At 33.9% G+C, this 15,990-nt stretch overlaps 1 protein-coding gene and 1 pseudogene across 1 annotated transcript; both read right to left on the reverse strand.

Moving 5' to 3' along the window:
- Window positions 1-3,553: 3,553 nt before the first annotated feature.
- On the reverse strand, window positions 3,554-5,166 carry LOC112748221 (phenylalanine ammonia-lyase class 3-like; annotated as a pseudogene).
- Window positions 5,167-10,439: 5,273 nt separating this feature from the next.
- Window positions 10,440-14,640, reverse strand: LOC112750108 (pyruvate dehydrogenase E1 component subunit alpha-1, mitochondrial). The gene is made up of 9 exons (XM_025798663.3): window positions 13,818-14,640; window positions 13,064-13,232; window positions 12,883-12,962; window positions 12,381-12,458; window positions 11,904-11,999; window positions 11,737-11,808; window positions 11,133-11,186; window positions 10,970-11,035; window positions 10,440-10,829 (listed from the first exon to the last, which is right to left on the reverse strand). The coding sequence occupies exons 1-9, from the start codon at window positions 14,340-14,342 to the stop codon at window positions 10,785-10,787; spliced, it is 1,185 nt and encodes a 394-aa protein (XP_025654448.1). The 5' UTR covers window positions 14,343-14,640; the 3' UTR covers window positions 10,440-10,784.
- Window positions 14,641-15,990: the final 1,350 nt, after the last annotated feature.

The following is a 15,990-nucleotide window of genomic DNA, read 5'->3' on the forward strand; positions in this document are numbered from 1 at the left end:
CAATAATAAGAACATACTTCCCTGCAATTCCTTGAGAAGACGACCCGAGGTTTAAATACTCCGGTTATCAATTTATTTAGGGGTTTGTTACTTGTGACAACTAAAACGTTTGTAAGAAAGGACTTTTGTTGGTTTAGAAGCTATACTTGCAATGAGAATTTATTCTGAATTCTAGACCACGCAAAAGTTCTCTCTTCAGTTTGCCATAGCATACCTTCACAATGTGACCTCCTCGACCGCAGTAAGTGCACTGCTTGAAAGAGCCGCTGCCGCATCCATAAGAGAGATTGGGGGTGCCTTGGCCACGAGCAGAAGAGGAGTGGCGAGTGTCGAAGGTGACGGCAATATCTCGTTGATCATCAAGGATTCCAACATTTGCTTGGAGCTGCCATTCGTGTTTGATCACCATAGCGAACACACGATTCACCGACGGCAATGGATCAAGAAGAAGAAGTTGCGAACGGATAACAAAAAAAATGTTCGTCGAGTCTCATGAGAAACTGATGATGAAGTCTTGTGCTCGGTGTGATTTCGCTGGACAGAGACAAACGGGCAAAGGTCTAGAGTTATCTAGCTCTTCCCAGAGAATTTTGAGAGCAGTATATAAATCTGTAACAGTCAGGGTGCCCTGTTTTAGGGAATAAACTTCTTCTTGAAGTTTCGCTATTTGAAGTAAATCTGACTGAGAGAAATGTTCATGGAGGTCTGATAAAACAGAAACAGAAGTTGTGAGGTAGATGACACTATGAGTGATGGAGGTAGACGAGAGTAAAACAGCCAAGAAATGACCAAATTGTTGCAGCGTTCCCAAGTAGGAAAAAGAGGATTATCAGAGGAAGGAAAAAGAATAAGATTGGTAAGAAATCCATATTAGTTTTTTTTTAAATTACAACTATGAAAAATGCTCTGGACCAAGAATGATAATTATTTTTTTTTTTAAATTGGTGTAACAAGAAAAGAAGTGGAGTTTTCTCTAGGGTGAATATAATAGGGATTGTTGAGGTTTTATGATTCAAGTTGTGAATTATTATTCATGACAGGAGGAGGGTCAGAAGGAGGAGAATTATTTGGGTTGACTATTTTCACCATAACAGGATATCAGAAAAGCTCTAATAATTCTGATACCATAACAAGACTTGTAGCAAATAAAGATAGAATATAAAAAATTGTATTTTATATTGCTTAATTTTCTAATGATTGAATCATTACATATATACACAACATATCAGCACATAATGTATAATTCATCAGAATTCTATAAAGATATTTATAGATTTTTTTTTAAAAAAATAACTAATAAAAATAGTGAGTTATTATCTTCTAAAAAGATACTAATATTGAGAAAAAAGATAAGAAATAACAAAATAAAAAAAAGGTAATTATATTATTTGAAATTTTGTATTCTCCGAATGTTGGATTTATTGTTTATTACTTTATTATGCTCCAATATCACCATTATATTTTAATTTTATAGTTTAGTGCATAAATTTAGTTCGATTATATTATTTATGAAATTTTATTACAAGTATAAATTGAATTTGATTATATTAATTATAAAGTTTGATTACAAACATGATTGTACGATCATTTCGTATTCACTCACACACACATATTATGTCAGAAAAATTAAACATAATTGTTAATTATTATTTCAATATTCATAAATAAAATATATTAAATTCCATAGGTTGTCATTTGGTGGCTTTAGCTCACCTCCTAATATGTTATTTTTATGATAGAGTATAATCTTAAACTTTTTTCATACAACAAATAATAATAATAATAATAAGATTTAATTAAAATAAATTTTTAAGACACATGTTAAAGTTATTAATTAAAAAATATGATAAAAATGATACAAAATTTGAGTTTTTAATATATTTATTAAAAGAAAAAAAAATATACTAATAGTTACCCTAGCAACTAGCATATATCCTAATTAATATATACCACATCTTAACTAAAATCTAATAATAATAATCATCACATCATCATCATCTGAATCATATGGATAAATGGATTACTGTTGAATAATCTGACGGCTACTAGTAACCCGTGAAACGCAACGGGCTTCATGTTTTTTGCAACCTCTTTGCATGTGAGTATTCTATTATGCTAACATTATATTTCATATCAATATGCAAGAATATCCAAGATATGTTGTCAGACATAAATCTAACTAGAAGTTAATATATATATATTAGTTCAAGCTTTGCATTTTTTGATACTCAATTATGTCTTTATATAACATTTAATGCTTCTTAATTAATACCTAATCATCATCATAATTGACTTTATCTTGTTCGTGATGTATACCTACGCTTTAACTTTGTAACATGCTTTTTATTAACTAATGCGAGCAGGTATATCAATATCCAATACTTAATACGCAAGGAACTTTGTCATCACCACCTTCACGTTTTATATAGAATAAAAAAAAATAAAAAATAAAAAATGTACAAAAAGTGCTCAATCATAAGTTGAGTACTTACATTTCATAAAAAGAATGTGTGTTGCTTTGATGGCGGATTATATTGACGGTGCATAATAATACAGATAGTTATCTATCAAATCAAAATTAAATAAACGACTTAAACAGTGAGCCCAGAAGATTACAAAAGAACTGGGGAAAAAGAGAAAAGAATAAAAGTAGTATATTTCCTTTGCTTTATTCGAATGTGATGAGAAGAGGCAAGAATAATTTGTTTATGTTGTTGTTGTTGTTTTCTTTTTTTTTTTTTTTTTTTTTTTTGAGTAAATGAAATATAACGGGAAAAAGTTATATACTTAAAAGTTGGTAAATTTATTTATGTTGTCTTCAACTAAAAAATATTGTAAATTAAGTTACTCAAGCGCTCAAAACCAACTAGTGTATATGTTGTGTAATTGTACAATTTTACAAATAAAATGTATCTAAAATTTTATGCCCTAATAGTAATTAGTAACTGTTTACATACTTATTTACAGAACATTAAGTTAACAACTAAAATAGCCGGATAACACTTAATCTTAATGTATCCCACTATTTTTCCCTTGGTTCTACTAATTGGAAATAAAAATGCACCAATCTACTGCATGCGAAACCAGTTACAATGCAGTGTTGTCAACATTAATTTTATAGTTTGTGGAGCCAACACATAGAGTTGCTTCATTTTGTAGCTTCTAACCGAGTGTACCATTTTGTTTAACCAGCCAAAAAGAGATGGATTGGACATTAAATTTGAACTCAAAAAGAAAAAAGTTTGCTTATATTGCACCTTGTGATCTACCGGCATGCATTACCGGAGAGGGCTGCGGCGGGAGCACGCATTTTTTTTTAGAGTAAAAGATAAATAGGTCCCTGACCTTTTTAAATGGGGACATTTTCGTCCCTCAAGATTGGAAAATACATTTCGATCCCTCACCATTTAAAACGCATGACAATTATATCCTTCCGTCGAATTGGTGCTGGAAACGGTAACAGAAATTGCTGAGTTGGAGGGGTGGATAGTGATGTGTCTGTTACGGTTGTTGAAGTGGATGGGGAACAAATTGTTGGAGTATAATTTGGTCCTTATTGGCCAAAACGACGCTGTATTGCTGGAATGAGCCCTATTTCATCGAAATAGATCGACGAAGCAATGGTCATTGTTGGAGCGATCGTCGATGATGAGTGAAAGGGGTTCTTCATGCACAAGACCTGGCGGGAGATCTTCATTCGTCGTGCCAAGAGAATACGAGTGTGATGGGGTTGTCCTCCTGGATATGTGAGTGTGCGAGTGTGGAGGACCATCAAGGGAACAACACAAGGGTGGTGGCGAATTTCGTGGTTTGCTGCATGCTTCTTTCCAGGAATTGCTCTCGTGATTCTAACTGCAATCAACTTTCTGTTGTGGGGCAGCAAGAGCACTGGTGAGGCAGTCTTCTTCCCGGTAAGCAACCCTATTCCGAGCTTCTCCCTCACAAACTTATACAATGGGTGATATGCTTTTTGCAATTCTATCTGGAACTGTTGGATTCCCATTCTTATACTCTTGCACTTTCAACATCATTTGGTAACATACTCTTCAACTCATTCTCAAAAGCTCCAATTTCCTCAAAAACTACGCTCGCATTTTTTTTCCCGCCGATGGCACTCGCTTGTGCTTTCTCATAAAGTATTTGTTTTAATTTTGGCATCAATGGATACCTAACATTGAAGGGATCATCAATATAGGAGAATACATATTCTCTATCAACTACTTTGAGCAAATCTCTCTCACATGATCCAAACAAATTTGTGCTTAATGTCTTCTTTGCAACTCCACTTATAATATCCTTGATTGTGCTCTTCAAAATTTTCTCCAAATGCCTCAAGTCAATTGCTTGACAAAGCGCAACCAAATACGTGGAGCACATTAGCTTCAATATCTCGACAGCTTCTACGGTTTTTCAAGCAGAAATTAACCTCAAGAAATTCACATATTGGTTATGTTGCTCAGCACTTTGCACGTGGTTGGTTACTGAGTTTGCCAGATATTGAAGTTTAGAGCAATAAGCAGCCATGGCAACCTCAGATGCCTTAAAACCATAATCCAGACTCGGATTTTTGCTGACAGAGAGATTCGATGGCAAACCGTTGTTATACAAGTCATTGACTAGCTCGGTAAATTGGGCAAAGATGAGTTTGCCAATTGAAGCAACAGCTAAACGTGCATTATCCATCAAAACTCCTATTGGGGTGCCTTGAAAATTGCCACCATTCAAAGCCTTGCTACTAGTGACATCAATCAGAGGATTGTCGTTGACAGAGTTTATTTCCCTCTCAATTGATTTAGTCGAATACCTGATGACTTCAATTAGTGGACCAAGCCACTAAGGAGAAGTTTGGAGAGCATAACGATCTTTTTTGGGCTTCTGCAATGGATTTGGCTGTTGCATTTTGGCTTGTTTGATGTAAGATCTACCTTCTAAGATGTGCTCCATGATAGCAGCAGCTTCAATTTGGCCAGGATGGTACTTCAGCTTATGTATCAAATGATGTGTAAATTCTGGATTGCCCTGCATAACTTCGGTGAAAACTGCTAACAAAATTTCAGACAATAAAGCTAATATGTTTGCCTCAAAGAGCTCCACAGAAGCTCTTGGCACGACGAATGAAGATCTCCCGCCAGGTCTTGTGCATGAAGAACCCCGTTCACTCATCATCGACGATCACTCCATCAATGGCCATTGCTTTGTCGATCCATTTCGATGAAATAGGGCTCATTCCAACAATACAGCGTCGTTTTGGCCAATAAGGACCAAATTGTCCTCCAACAATTTGTTCCCCATCCACTTCAGCAACCGTAACGGACACATCACTATCCAGCCCTCCAGCTCAACAATCTCCGTTACCGCTTCCAACACCAATTCGGCGAAGGGATATAATTGTCACACGTTTTGAATGGTGAGGGATCAAAATGTATTTTCCAATTTTGAGGGACGAAAATGTCTCCGTTTAAAAAGGTCAGAGACCTATTTGTCTTTTACTCTTTTTTTTTAACTGTAACACACTAAATTCATATAAATCCATAAAATTAGGGAGTATATATACTAAATCTATCATAAAAAAATCAAACAAATATAAAAAAATAAATAATTATTTCTGACCATAAATGATTCGGGCATTAATAAAATTGACTATGGAAGAACTAAATAAATTTTATATCCATGAAAAATAAATTATATTCGATAAAAATATACAATTGTTAACTTTTTGTTGATTCCATTTTAAAAAATATTTAAATTCTAAAATTAACCTTACTACCAATTATTTTTAATGTTCAACCTCCTGCTATGTCTTGCTCTAAGCCAACAAAAATTTATCAGTGCCATGCTGCCAAACATAAACAAGCTCATCCTAATGAATGCTGGTCATCAAGTCTTCAACAAGAACACTCGTATCAACGCCAACGACAAATTTTATGTAATGATTGTACCAACTCACCAGTGCATCCTCCATCATGAAATTCTAAACATAAACCGTCATTTCATAAGAGCAAAATACCATCAAATTCTGCACTTGCGGCAAAAATCTATCTCACCTTTGACACCGCATACCATGCCCATTCATAGCCGCAATTGAAACCCTAAAGCTCCCCATATCCCAAATTTTAATGCTCTTATCCACCGAAGCAGTCACAATTATGTAGTCGTCGTACTTGTTCCAATTGAAAGTAATTAGCACCTTTAATTTGTGAGGAGGAAACACCATGGTACATAAAAGTTCACAAATATTCCACACGCGGAGGATTTTATACGGTGGAGTAGACGCAGTAGGAATATTCCCTGAAGGTGTGGTGGGAGGAGGGGTAGTCGAGGGTCCAGAATTTGACGGTATCATCCCAAGAGGATGTGAGAAAGGAAGTATAATAGAAGATTAAAGGTTGGAGATAATTGGTGGTAAGGTTAATTTTAAAATTTAATGTGTTTTTTAAATGAAGTCAACAAAAATTTAATGATTGGATATTTTTGTCAAATACAATTTACTTTTTATGAGTATAAAGTTCATTTAGTTCTTCTGTGATCAATTTTGTAAGTATCCGAATCTTTTCGTCAAAAATAACTATTTATTCATAAAAAGAAGTCAAAATATCTAATAATAATATTATATTTATTATTTAATTATATTTTTATATATTATAATTTTGTTTGTTGTAATATTATTTATCTTTTTATTTAGACATAATATGATTTTTATGGATATGACTAAGCTATATATCATTTTGACATAAAACGAGGTCCATGATGTATAAACTTATACAATGATAAGTTCACTGGACCAAAGACAAATAAGATTATAACTTATAACATGAGCTTATATTACCATATCTAATATTAGGGCTGAAGTGAGCCGAACTGAGTTAAGCTAGACCAAGCTCAACTTCAGCTTATAAAAATTGAGCTTGATTCGTAACTCGACTCATTAACAATTGAGCTTATTTTTTAAGTTCAAATTCGACTCACTGAAAACTCACGAGCTGGCTCGAGCTCACGAGTTGACTCAAATAATAGAAACATAAATATATAATCTATCATTCTATATCAATAAATTATAACTTATATATTTTAAAAATACTTAAAAAGATCAATTTTATATATTGTTATCTATCAATAAATTATAAATTTTTTATTTATATCTTACATCAAAATTATAAGTAAAAAATAAATATAAAATTTTAAATAATTAATATCATTAATATATATATATATATATATATATATATATAATTATATATTACTATTTTATATGTATATATAAAATATTAAAAGTATAGATTAAATGCATATATATATATATATATATATATAATCGAGTAAACTCACGAGCTAATGAACTAAACTTATCCAAACTCAAGCTTGGTTTATTTAATTTATGAGCTCAATTCGAAGTTCAAGCTTAATTAGCTCACTAATTAGCTTATGAGCTTAACTTATCGAACTATTAACGAGTCAAATTCGAGCTAGTTCATGAGCTGGCTTGACTCACTTCTAGCCGTACCTAATATAAACCAAATGAACCTCTAAGGTAACATAAATTTTCAACATAATAAGTATAAATAAAAATCTGAATAATGCATTCGTGCTCTACAAGAAGAGAATAAGAGAAATGCTCAATCACCAGCTAAATTTGTTAATTTTGGCAAGTACTTTTAGCCATTAATCTAATATTTTTAAAATCAGTTTGGATAAATAATTTAATTAAATTTTTTTATAAAAAAATGTAAAACATAAAAACTTATATTAAAAGCAATTTTTGCGATGTTCTTCACCATTGGAAACACATCTTCATGTCCTGATCTTTTGTCCGGGAGTTGTGCAAGTATGGAATAAATCACCAGTAACAAGTGTGATTCCCAGAGATCCGACTATGGAACTATGGGAGCGGTAGTGTCAGTTGATGGAAGCGGTGAGAAGAAGAGGATATTCAAAAGAAAAACTCAGTCAAGTGAGTTACCTGCTATGGCAAATCTGATTGTCCAGAAACTCTCATTTTTGAAAATTGCAGAGTTGAGGTTGAAAAAATTCTGTTCCAAGCTCTGACATTAGCTGAAGAATTTGGATGACTTGGGAGGCATAGCAACTAAAACTGAAAAGGAAGGAATAACTTGACCTTTTTGTTTTGAATCCCTAATGCTATAGCTTGGTATTGTTCTTTTTGGGAGTTTCTCCAAATTTTTTATTACTGTATATGCTTATCCCTGATTGTGCGGGTATTGTAATTGAACCATTTGATTGCAATAAAAGTATTATCTTTGAAAAAAAAAAGTGCTTGTTTTAAAGTTGTTTAATAAATAGGAGTAATAGAATAGCTTTGGAAAAGAAAAAAAATCAAATTTTTTTACTTTTTCAAAACTCTTAAACAACCTTTAAAAAGTTAAAAATATTTAAAAAATTATAACAATACTATTAATACGATTTTTCATAAGTCAAAAGTCTAAAAAAAAGTTGTTTTTAAAGTTTTTTAAACGGGTCTTTAGTTTTGTAATTTAATAATATATTTTTAGCTCATACTTTTAAATATTAATGACTAATGATTGATAAAAAATAATAAATTCTGTTGACTTTCTAATATTTTTTTACAAAAAATTTATCCATATACCAACAGTTTTTCTTTAAGTTACATTTAAAAAGCGTACCTGATTCTGATTATAAAGATTTGAACTTAAAGATATTCGAAAGGGTTTTATTTCAACTTAAAGATTTGAATGTTTATAAGAGTTTACTTATTTAAAAAAATTATCTGTGAACATGATTTTTTTTAAAAAAGAAATTTATCTTTCTCATTTGTGCAATTTAAAAAGTCTGAAATATTTAATATAAAAATATTGTAATGAATTTAATGCAAAACATTTTTTTATTTTGTAATAAATATTAAATATTCAAGATAATTTTAGGAAAAATAAATGGGTTAGGTTATTATTATTAATTTTTTTTACGGAGCTTTGACTGCTCTACAACGAACACCTTAGAGTGATTTTGATGGTAGTTGATAGTCTTAACGAAACACCTATAATAAATGGGTAGAAGAAGGTTCCAGCTCCCTATATATCTGTTCTATTCTAGGATTTGTTTATGCATGAATTATTGTTGACTTCTCTTTCTTGACTCTTGAGAAGCATTTATTTTGGGTACAGAAATAAAATAAATTAAACATAGCATTTATTTTAGGTACAGAATTCGGAACAGGATAGCAAAGTAAACCAGGGAAATATCAGCGAGTCACTCTCGAGGGAACTGAAGTTTCCTACGTTAATAAGATTGTTTGATTTTATCTTAGTAATTGGGTTTTGGCGGTAATCCTCTTAATTCTTGCTGATTCTCGTAAGAATTCGAAATATAAAGTGAAGCATATTTTTAGTATTCAAAATAAACACTCCTTTCGTATACCTTTTCATCTGAAATTCCAACCCAGATAAGAGTTTGATGCTCTAAGTCCGAATAAAGGTCTAACCTAATTTAATAAACTTTCGTGCAATATAATTATAATCAAATGCCAAAAATACATTTTTTCGAATCTAATATTGTTGTGAAACTTGGCACAAACACTTGTATGGTGGAAGCGTTATCTATTGTGCTGTAATGCTCGAGCAACATGCAAGGCAATTAATGATTGGAAGGGAAGGACGTAATATGCAGCACTTCATGTACATTTTTCTTATACATATTTTACTTTTGGTATTAAAAATGATTATTAAGAAATGAAAAAAAGTTTTTTTTCTTTTATATACCATAAAAATAAATATACATAAGAAATAGTACAAACATCATTCTCAATACTAACAGTTCACCATTACATCATTTATAGCAGTTTGATTAATTCGTAGACAATCTGATACTCAATTATTCATGTGCAAACTAAATTGCAGACCAAAACAGAAAACATTTCGCAACACTCTTTTGGGTTAGCCAAATTCCAGCCCCTAAAACAGTTAGCTCCAGGTTGAACCTACCATAAGGATCCATGACATAAAAAACAAAGAAGCAAGGGGGGCACACACACACCCCAAGAAAGAAGCATGAGAATAAGAGACTTGTTGAAAAAGGAAAAAAAGAAAAGATAAAAGCAGCAGCTCAAAAATCGCAAGTGGAAGCTAGGTGAACTTGAACGGTAAATTTTTCTTTTGGTTTTTCACGGTATCCCCCAACTCGGCAAGTTAAGGACTAATTCGTGGCAGATTCGAGCTACATTTAAGAGTTTGCCACAGGCTAATGAGTTGCTGCATGCACAAGGCAGAATTCAAATATTTAACTTTCAAAAATAGCAACTTTTAATAATAGTATGTTTACTAGTACAATTATAAATCCGATTTGGGAACCTAAACGTGATAGTTTAATAACTTTGCTTGTAATGACTATCAACATAACTAGATCCTCCAGCAATGTGAGACTTACAATAAGTAAACACACCAAATTTACCACATTATCAAAATCAACGGTTTAGATTATAAACACAACCTACTAAGTATTAATTATAATGGCAAAAACTTGCCACCAATTAGTGAAAAAGACAAGTGTTGGGAGGAGTTGTGCACAATTAATTCCTCAAATTTGCAGCAACATCAGTTGCATAATGTTATATAGCCATTGGTTGGTTCATCCAAAATTACATGCACAAAAGTATGAATTTCTTCCCCATTGCTACTCGAGTAAAATTCAATACATATGGAGAGAACTCAACCAATAGGCAGAGAAGTAACCTGTTAACATAACATCCTTTTATTTTGATTGGTAGTCTAGTACTAAGATAGTAACATACTCAACTCGAAAAGTGATGTTATCGATCACGGCAAAGTAGCTCTCACTTCTTTCCTATCAGCACCAAATGACTGCAAATTCACAAGGTCACTACTGGTCAAGGGTTGAATAAAACATAGCATCCTCAATTTTAAAAGTAAAAGACGAAAACTTAATTTGTCATTTTCTTATACTTGATGAAACTAGTAATGAATTTGGAATAAATCGATACCTCAACTCCTAAACCCTTAACATATACATTGGTAAATAGTTCAGATGGGTCTGGCATTGGGCATTCCTGATTACAGAAAATGAACATGAAAAATAAGATTTGTTAACCATGTACGGCGATCACAAGGTATGGCTGATTGAAATATATATTTTTTGTTCTTTACCTTTGCTTTAGCGATGGCATCATCGACATCTTTTCTGACTTGTTTCTCAATGTCCTAAAAGAAGATCAATTGAATAAGCATAGTGCTTAAAATAAAATGTTTCATCTGACCCCTAAAACAACAAAATATATACTTGCATGTTTCAACAACAAATCTTCCTAAACTCCAATTGAATTGGAAAGAAAACCATGAATACAACTAGTAATTCAAAAAATAGGCAACCTTCTACACATAGCAGAAATAGTTATAGGCAGAATATAACTCAATTTAACGGTAGTTACTATAATAAGATCTATACCCTATGAGAGGACTCGAATCCACTTACTAACTCCAAAGTATGGTAAACACGAATTGGAAGCCACGAAAAATATGACGTAACCCATAATTCTTTAAGTCAAGTCTGATACCTTACATCATAAATTCAAAATAAAGAAAAGTTTAATCCATGAACTATCTTCAAAGAAATAAAAAATAAAAAAGGCATGGTAAATTTGGCAAAGATGTCATCAATATGGAAGTCATAGTATTATACATAACCAACCCTTAAAATTATCGCACTTCACATCAGAAGAACAAAGCAAGAAGTCTAGTTTCGTTTGATTACCTTTAGCTCCTTCTCAGAAGCAATGTCATGAGCCAATAATAGCTTCCTTACTCTCTCAATTGGATCACGCTCCTATAATCATATTAGCCAAGAGAAAAATTTGAGAAAGAACTCCATGATATTAAAATAACAGAACATTATATGCTTTGCTCGGTAGTGTGACAAACCTGTCTCACACCGGAAATCTCGTCACGTGTACGGTATGTGCTTCCAGGATCAGACATAGAGTGCCCGTGGTATCTATAGGTGTCCATTTCAAGAATCTTTACAAAATAGTCAAGAATACAAGAAAGCAATCAGAGTAAAGCAAATAACAAACTTTGATAATTTAATCAAAACTACACAAATGCTAGAAAGTATTAAAGTTAGGGCAATCCTATATGCAGCACTTGGGTTGAGAAAGCCCAATCTTATCTTATATACACAAGTAAGCTTTAATTCAGAGATCTATACGTACATCTATGTCTGATGGCTACAAAGTTTTCATGGTTAATGCGATACCACTTATAAGTTCTTTCAGAGATCTAGAGAGTTTTAATTTGTTATGTCAACTAAGCATTTGTTGATGATCCACTTAGAACTTTGAATTGCTAATAATTATTATTAAGATATAAATATCAAATATAGCAAATAAATATACTTACAAGGGGCCCATTTTTCAAAGCATGCTCCTTTGCAAACTTGCAAGCTTGTTTCACAGCAAGAACATCCATGCCATCAACCTAGAAAAAGTTTATAATATTGAAAATTTTCAAACACTGGATTAAAAGAGACTACTATCATACTATGCATATTCACAATTTAATATATGCATCCAAGTAAACAAGTAAATAAAATATACACTTAAACAATGGTAACAAAGAACTTATATGTTCAAACAAAACAAAACAAAACATAGTGCTACAAATTTAGATACAAAATCATGGAACGGAATAGAGCCCAGGAACACACTGCACATAGCAACATCACTGTATTGACGACTTTAACTAAATTTTGGTAATTTTCTATAATCTACATCCCATACACTGACATGTATTCACCCAACAGAAGTGTTACAGAACAATAAAGATTATTGATCACTTCCATGAAGCTAACATACCGAAACAAGACCGAACTAAAAATCTAAGCAACAATTCTCAATCTCACCTTCAACCCAGGAACATAATCTCCACGCTTGTAATAAGCAGGGTTTTTAGCAGCTCTCCACTCTGCTGTTCCCATCCCATCTGCGAAAACCAAAGTCGAATAGAATCAAATCAACCCAACCAGTCCAATCCACTGCAAAAAGCACAAAACTTTAAACCTCCCCAAGTCCCCAAACACTCACAATGGTTATTCTCGCAGACCAAGATCGCAGGTAGGTCCCAAAGCGCTGCCATATTAAGTGCCTCAAACAATTGGCCCTGGTTGGCAGCACCATCACCATACAAGGTAAATGTCACATTCTCTTCCTTGGAGTACCTCTGAGCAAACGCCAACCCACATCCAAGCGGAATCTGTTGAAAAAAGAACACAATTTGAGAGCCAAAAAGAAGGTTAAAGACAAACGGAAGAATGGAAAGTGTTTGATCACAAATTAGTATAATTATCTACTAAGTTAACTACTTTTAACTAAATCTTTGGTTTCTACGGCATCCGCCAGTCCGGCAAGCCAAGAACTAATCTATCGCCGATCAGAGCTCATTTAAGGGTTTGCCAATGGGTTGTAGCATGTACAAGGCGGGATTTGAACCGACACTTGCTTAAATTGACTAGTAAGCTAACCATTAGACCATCCCGTTGTACTTTTAACTAAATCTAACAAATAGACTTGGTTAGGCCTACTTCATCTCTCATCAGGGTCAAGGACTTGAAGTGTAAGATTTGATTTATTCGATATATGCAGTGGCCTTGACCCAATAACAATCATAGGATATGCTTCGTAACAAATTAAAGTTGAGTGGGCCTAATCCAGCATGAAAAACTTGCTAACAAGTACGACTAACTACTTACTTAATTCCTCAACTAACTCAACGAATTCTTAACTGGATCATAACAAATTTGAACTAACTGTAACTAACTCTTAGTTAACTAAAATGCACCTGAGCTCCGACGATGCCGTGGCCACCGAAAAAATTGGTCTGCTTGCGGTAGAAGTGCATGGAGCCGCCCTTGCCCTTGGAGCCGCCGCAGATGCGGCCCATGAGCTCGCCGAAGACCTCGAGGAGCGTGCCTCCGCGGCCAATAAAGATGCAGTGGTCGCGGTAGGCGGTGATGATGGCGTCCTTCTTGGTGATGGCGGCCTCCATGCCGATGGCCACAGCCTCCTGACCGTCGTAAAGGTGGCAGAAGCCGCGGATGAGCTTGGCCTTGTAGAGTGAGTCGGCGGCGATCTCCATGCGGCGCATGGTGGCCATGTCCCGGAAGAAGGAGAAGAGCTCCGAGGCGGAGGTGTCGACGGCGCGTGGGGGCGCGTCGCATTTATGGGAGATGAATGGAAGAGAGGTTTCGATGGTGAGGGGATCGGTGGAGTCGGAGGAGATAACGCGGCGGATGGATAAGGCGGCGGAGAGGGGTTTAAGGAGGTTGGATGCATGAGTTGATGATGCTATGCGTGACAGAGCCATGATTAGATTCTCTTGTTACCGAAGAACAAAGAAAATATAAAAAGAAAATTGGTTTAATTTTTGTTTTGGTGTGGAGAGTTTTTGGAGTAAGAGTGGAATGTGGAAATGGGGTTGAGGGGTTTTGAAGTGAAGAAGAGAACAAAAGAGAAAAGTTTGGAGGTTTAGAGAGAAAGGTGGAAGATCAAGAAGAAGAAGGAAACAGAGGTGAAAAAATATAAAAGGAGAAATTTTTGGAGGGGAATAATCGTGTCCGAGAGTGATTTGTTTTGTGTCTCGTCATGTTACTGCCACATGAACTAAATTAATTAGTGTGTTAATAAATGTTTAATATTGTAGTATTTGCTTTTCGATGATCTCTAATCTAATATCTCCAATAAGTAATAAGTAATAACTATATACTAAAATAATTAATTTGTTTAACTAGTATTTGTTTGGTTAAATACTATATGTCGCGGTAAATTTTAGAAAGCTAGAGTTTGTATAGTTTTTTTAAATGTTTAAGAATGCTTAGATGATTTTAGAAGGTTCTAAAATGTTCTAGAAGGTCTTGAAATACTCTAAAAAGTTCTAGAAGACTCTGAAAGGTCATAAAGTATTTTAGAAGAGGGTGGATGTATATAGGAGTATGAAGAATAGTATAAAAAAATCTAGAAGTATTTAAAAAGTTGTACTAGGATAGATATTTGTAATAAATATTTTAGATAATTAATTCGGACCGTTGATTAGATTTAGAGAAAAGGACAAATAGGTCCCTGACCTTTTGCCCCGCGGACATTTTCGTCCCTGACCATTAAAAATACTTCTAAGTCCCTGACCTTCACAAAACTTGGACGGATCAGTCCCTGGCGGAGGCATTTGGACGGAGGGACTGATTCGTCCAAATTTTGTGAAGGTCAGGGACTTAAAAGTATTTTTCAATGGTCAGGGACGAAAATGTCCGCGGGGCAAAAGGTCAGGGACCTATTTATCCTTTTATCTTAGATTTAATCATAATCATCCATTAAGGAGGTGGATGGCTATAAATAGGAGGAGAGAGTTAGTGTGAGTCATGTGTGAGTCATTTTGTAACAAACACTTGAGCAATAAAGTGCTCTTTCCACCAAAGCTTCCATTCTCTTGTGTTCTTAGCTTTCTTGCTAAGTATTGAGGGTTAGGTTGACTTCGTCTTAACTCAAGAGGTTGAGTAAGTCCGAGTGCCGGCACGATAGTGTTGGAGTGTGTCCAAAGTCGTGACAATTTGGCATCAGAGCAAGATTCGAGAGGGAGCACAAGTGGTTTGTGAATATTACTTCTAATGTAACCATGGAGCATGTTGAGTCTCAAAGGGGAAATGATGCTATTCCTTCTCAATGGAGAGGCTGGAAGGCCTGTTCTTCAAGTGAGCCTAAAGGTAAGGACTCTAACTTTTTAGAAGAGAGAGTTTCTATGTTGGAAAATGTTCTATCTTCTAGACTATGTTTATTTTTAGAGACAGAACATGACACTGAGATAGAGACAATAGGACGGAGATATTAAAAATTATCCTTTGTGTATTGTGTTTGGATACGATGTACAAGACACTAATGTAATATCCAATATTATGTTTGAATACACATAGATAAGACTAAAATATTATATAAAATGACTAAAATAGCCATGTGATTCTAAA

The sequence above is a fragment of the Arachis hypogaea genome, chromosome 15, assembly GCF_003086295.3.
Source record: "Arachis hypogaea cultivar Tifrunner chromosome 15, arahy.Tifrunner.gnm2.J5K5, whole genome shotgun sequence".
In the NCBI taxonomy this organism is placed as follows: domain Eukaryota; kingdom Viridiplantae; phylum Streptophyta; class Magnoliopsida; order Fabales; family Fabaceae; genus Arachis; species Arachis hypogaea.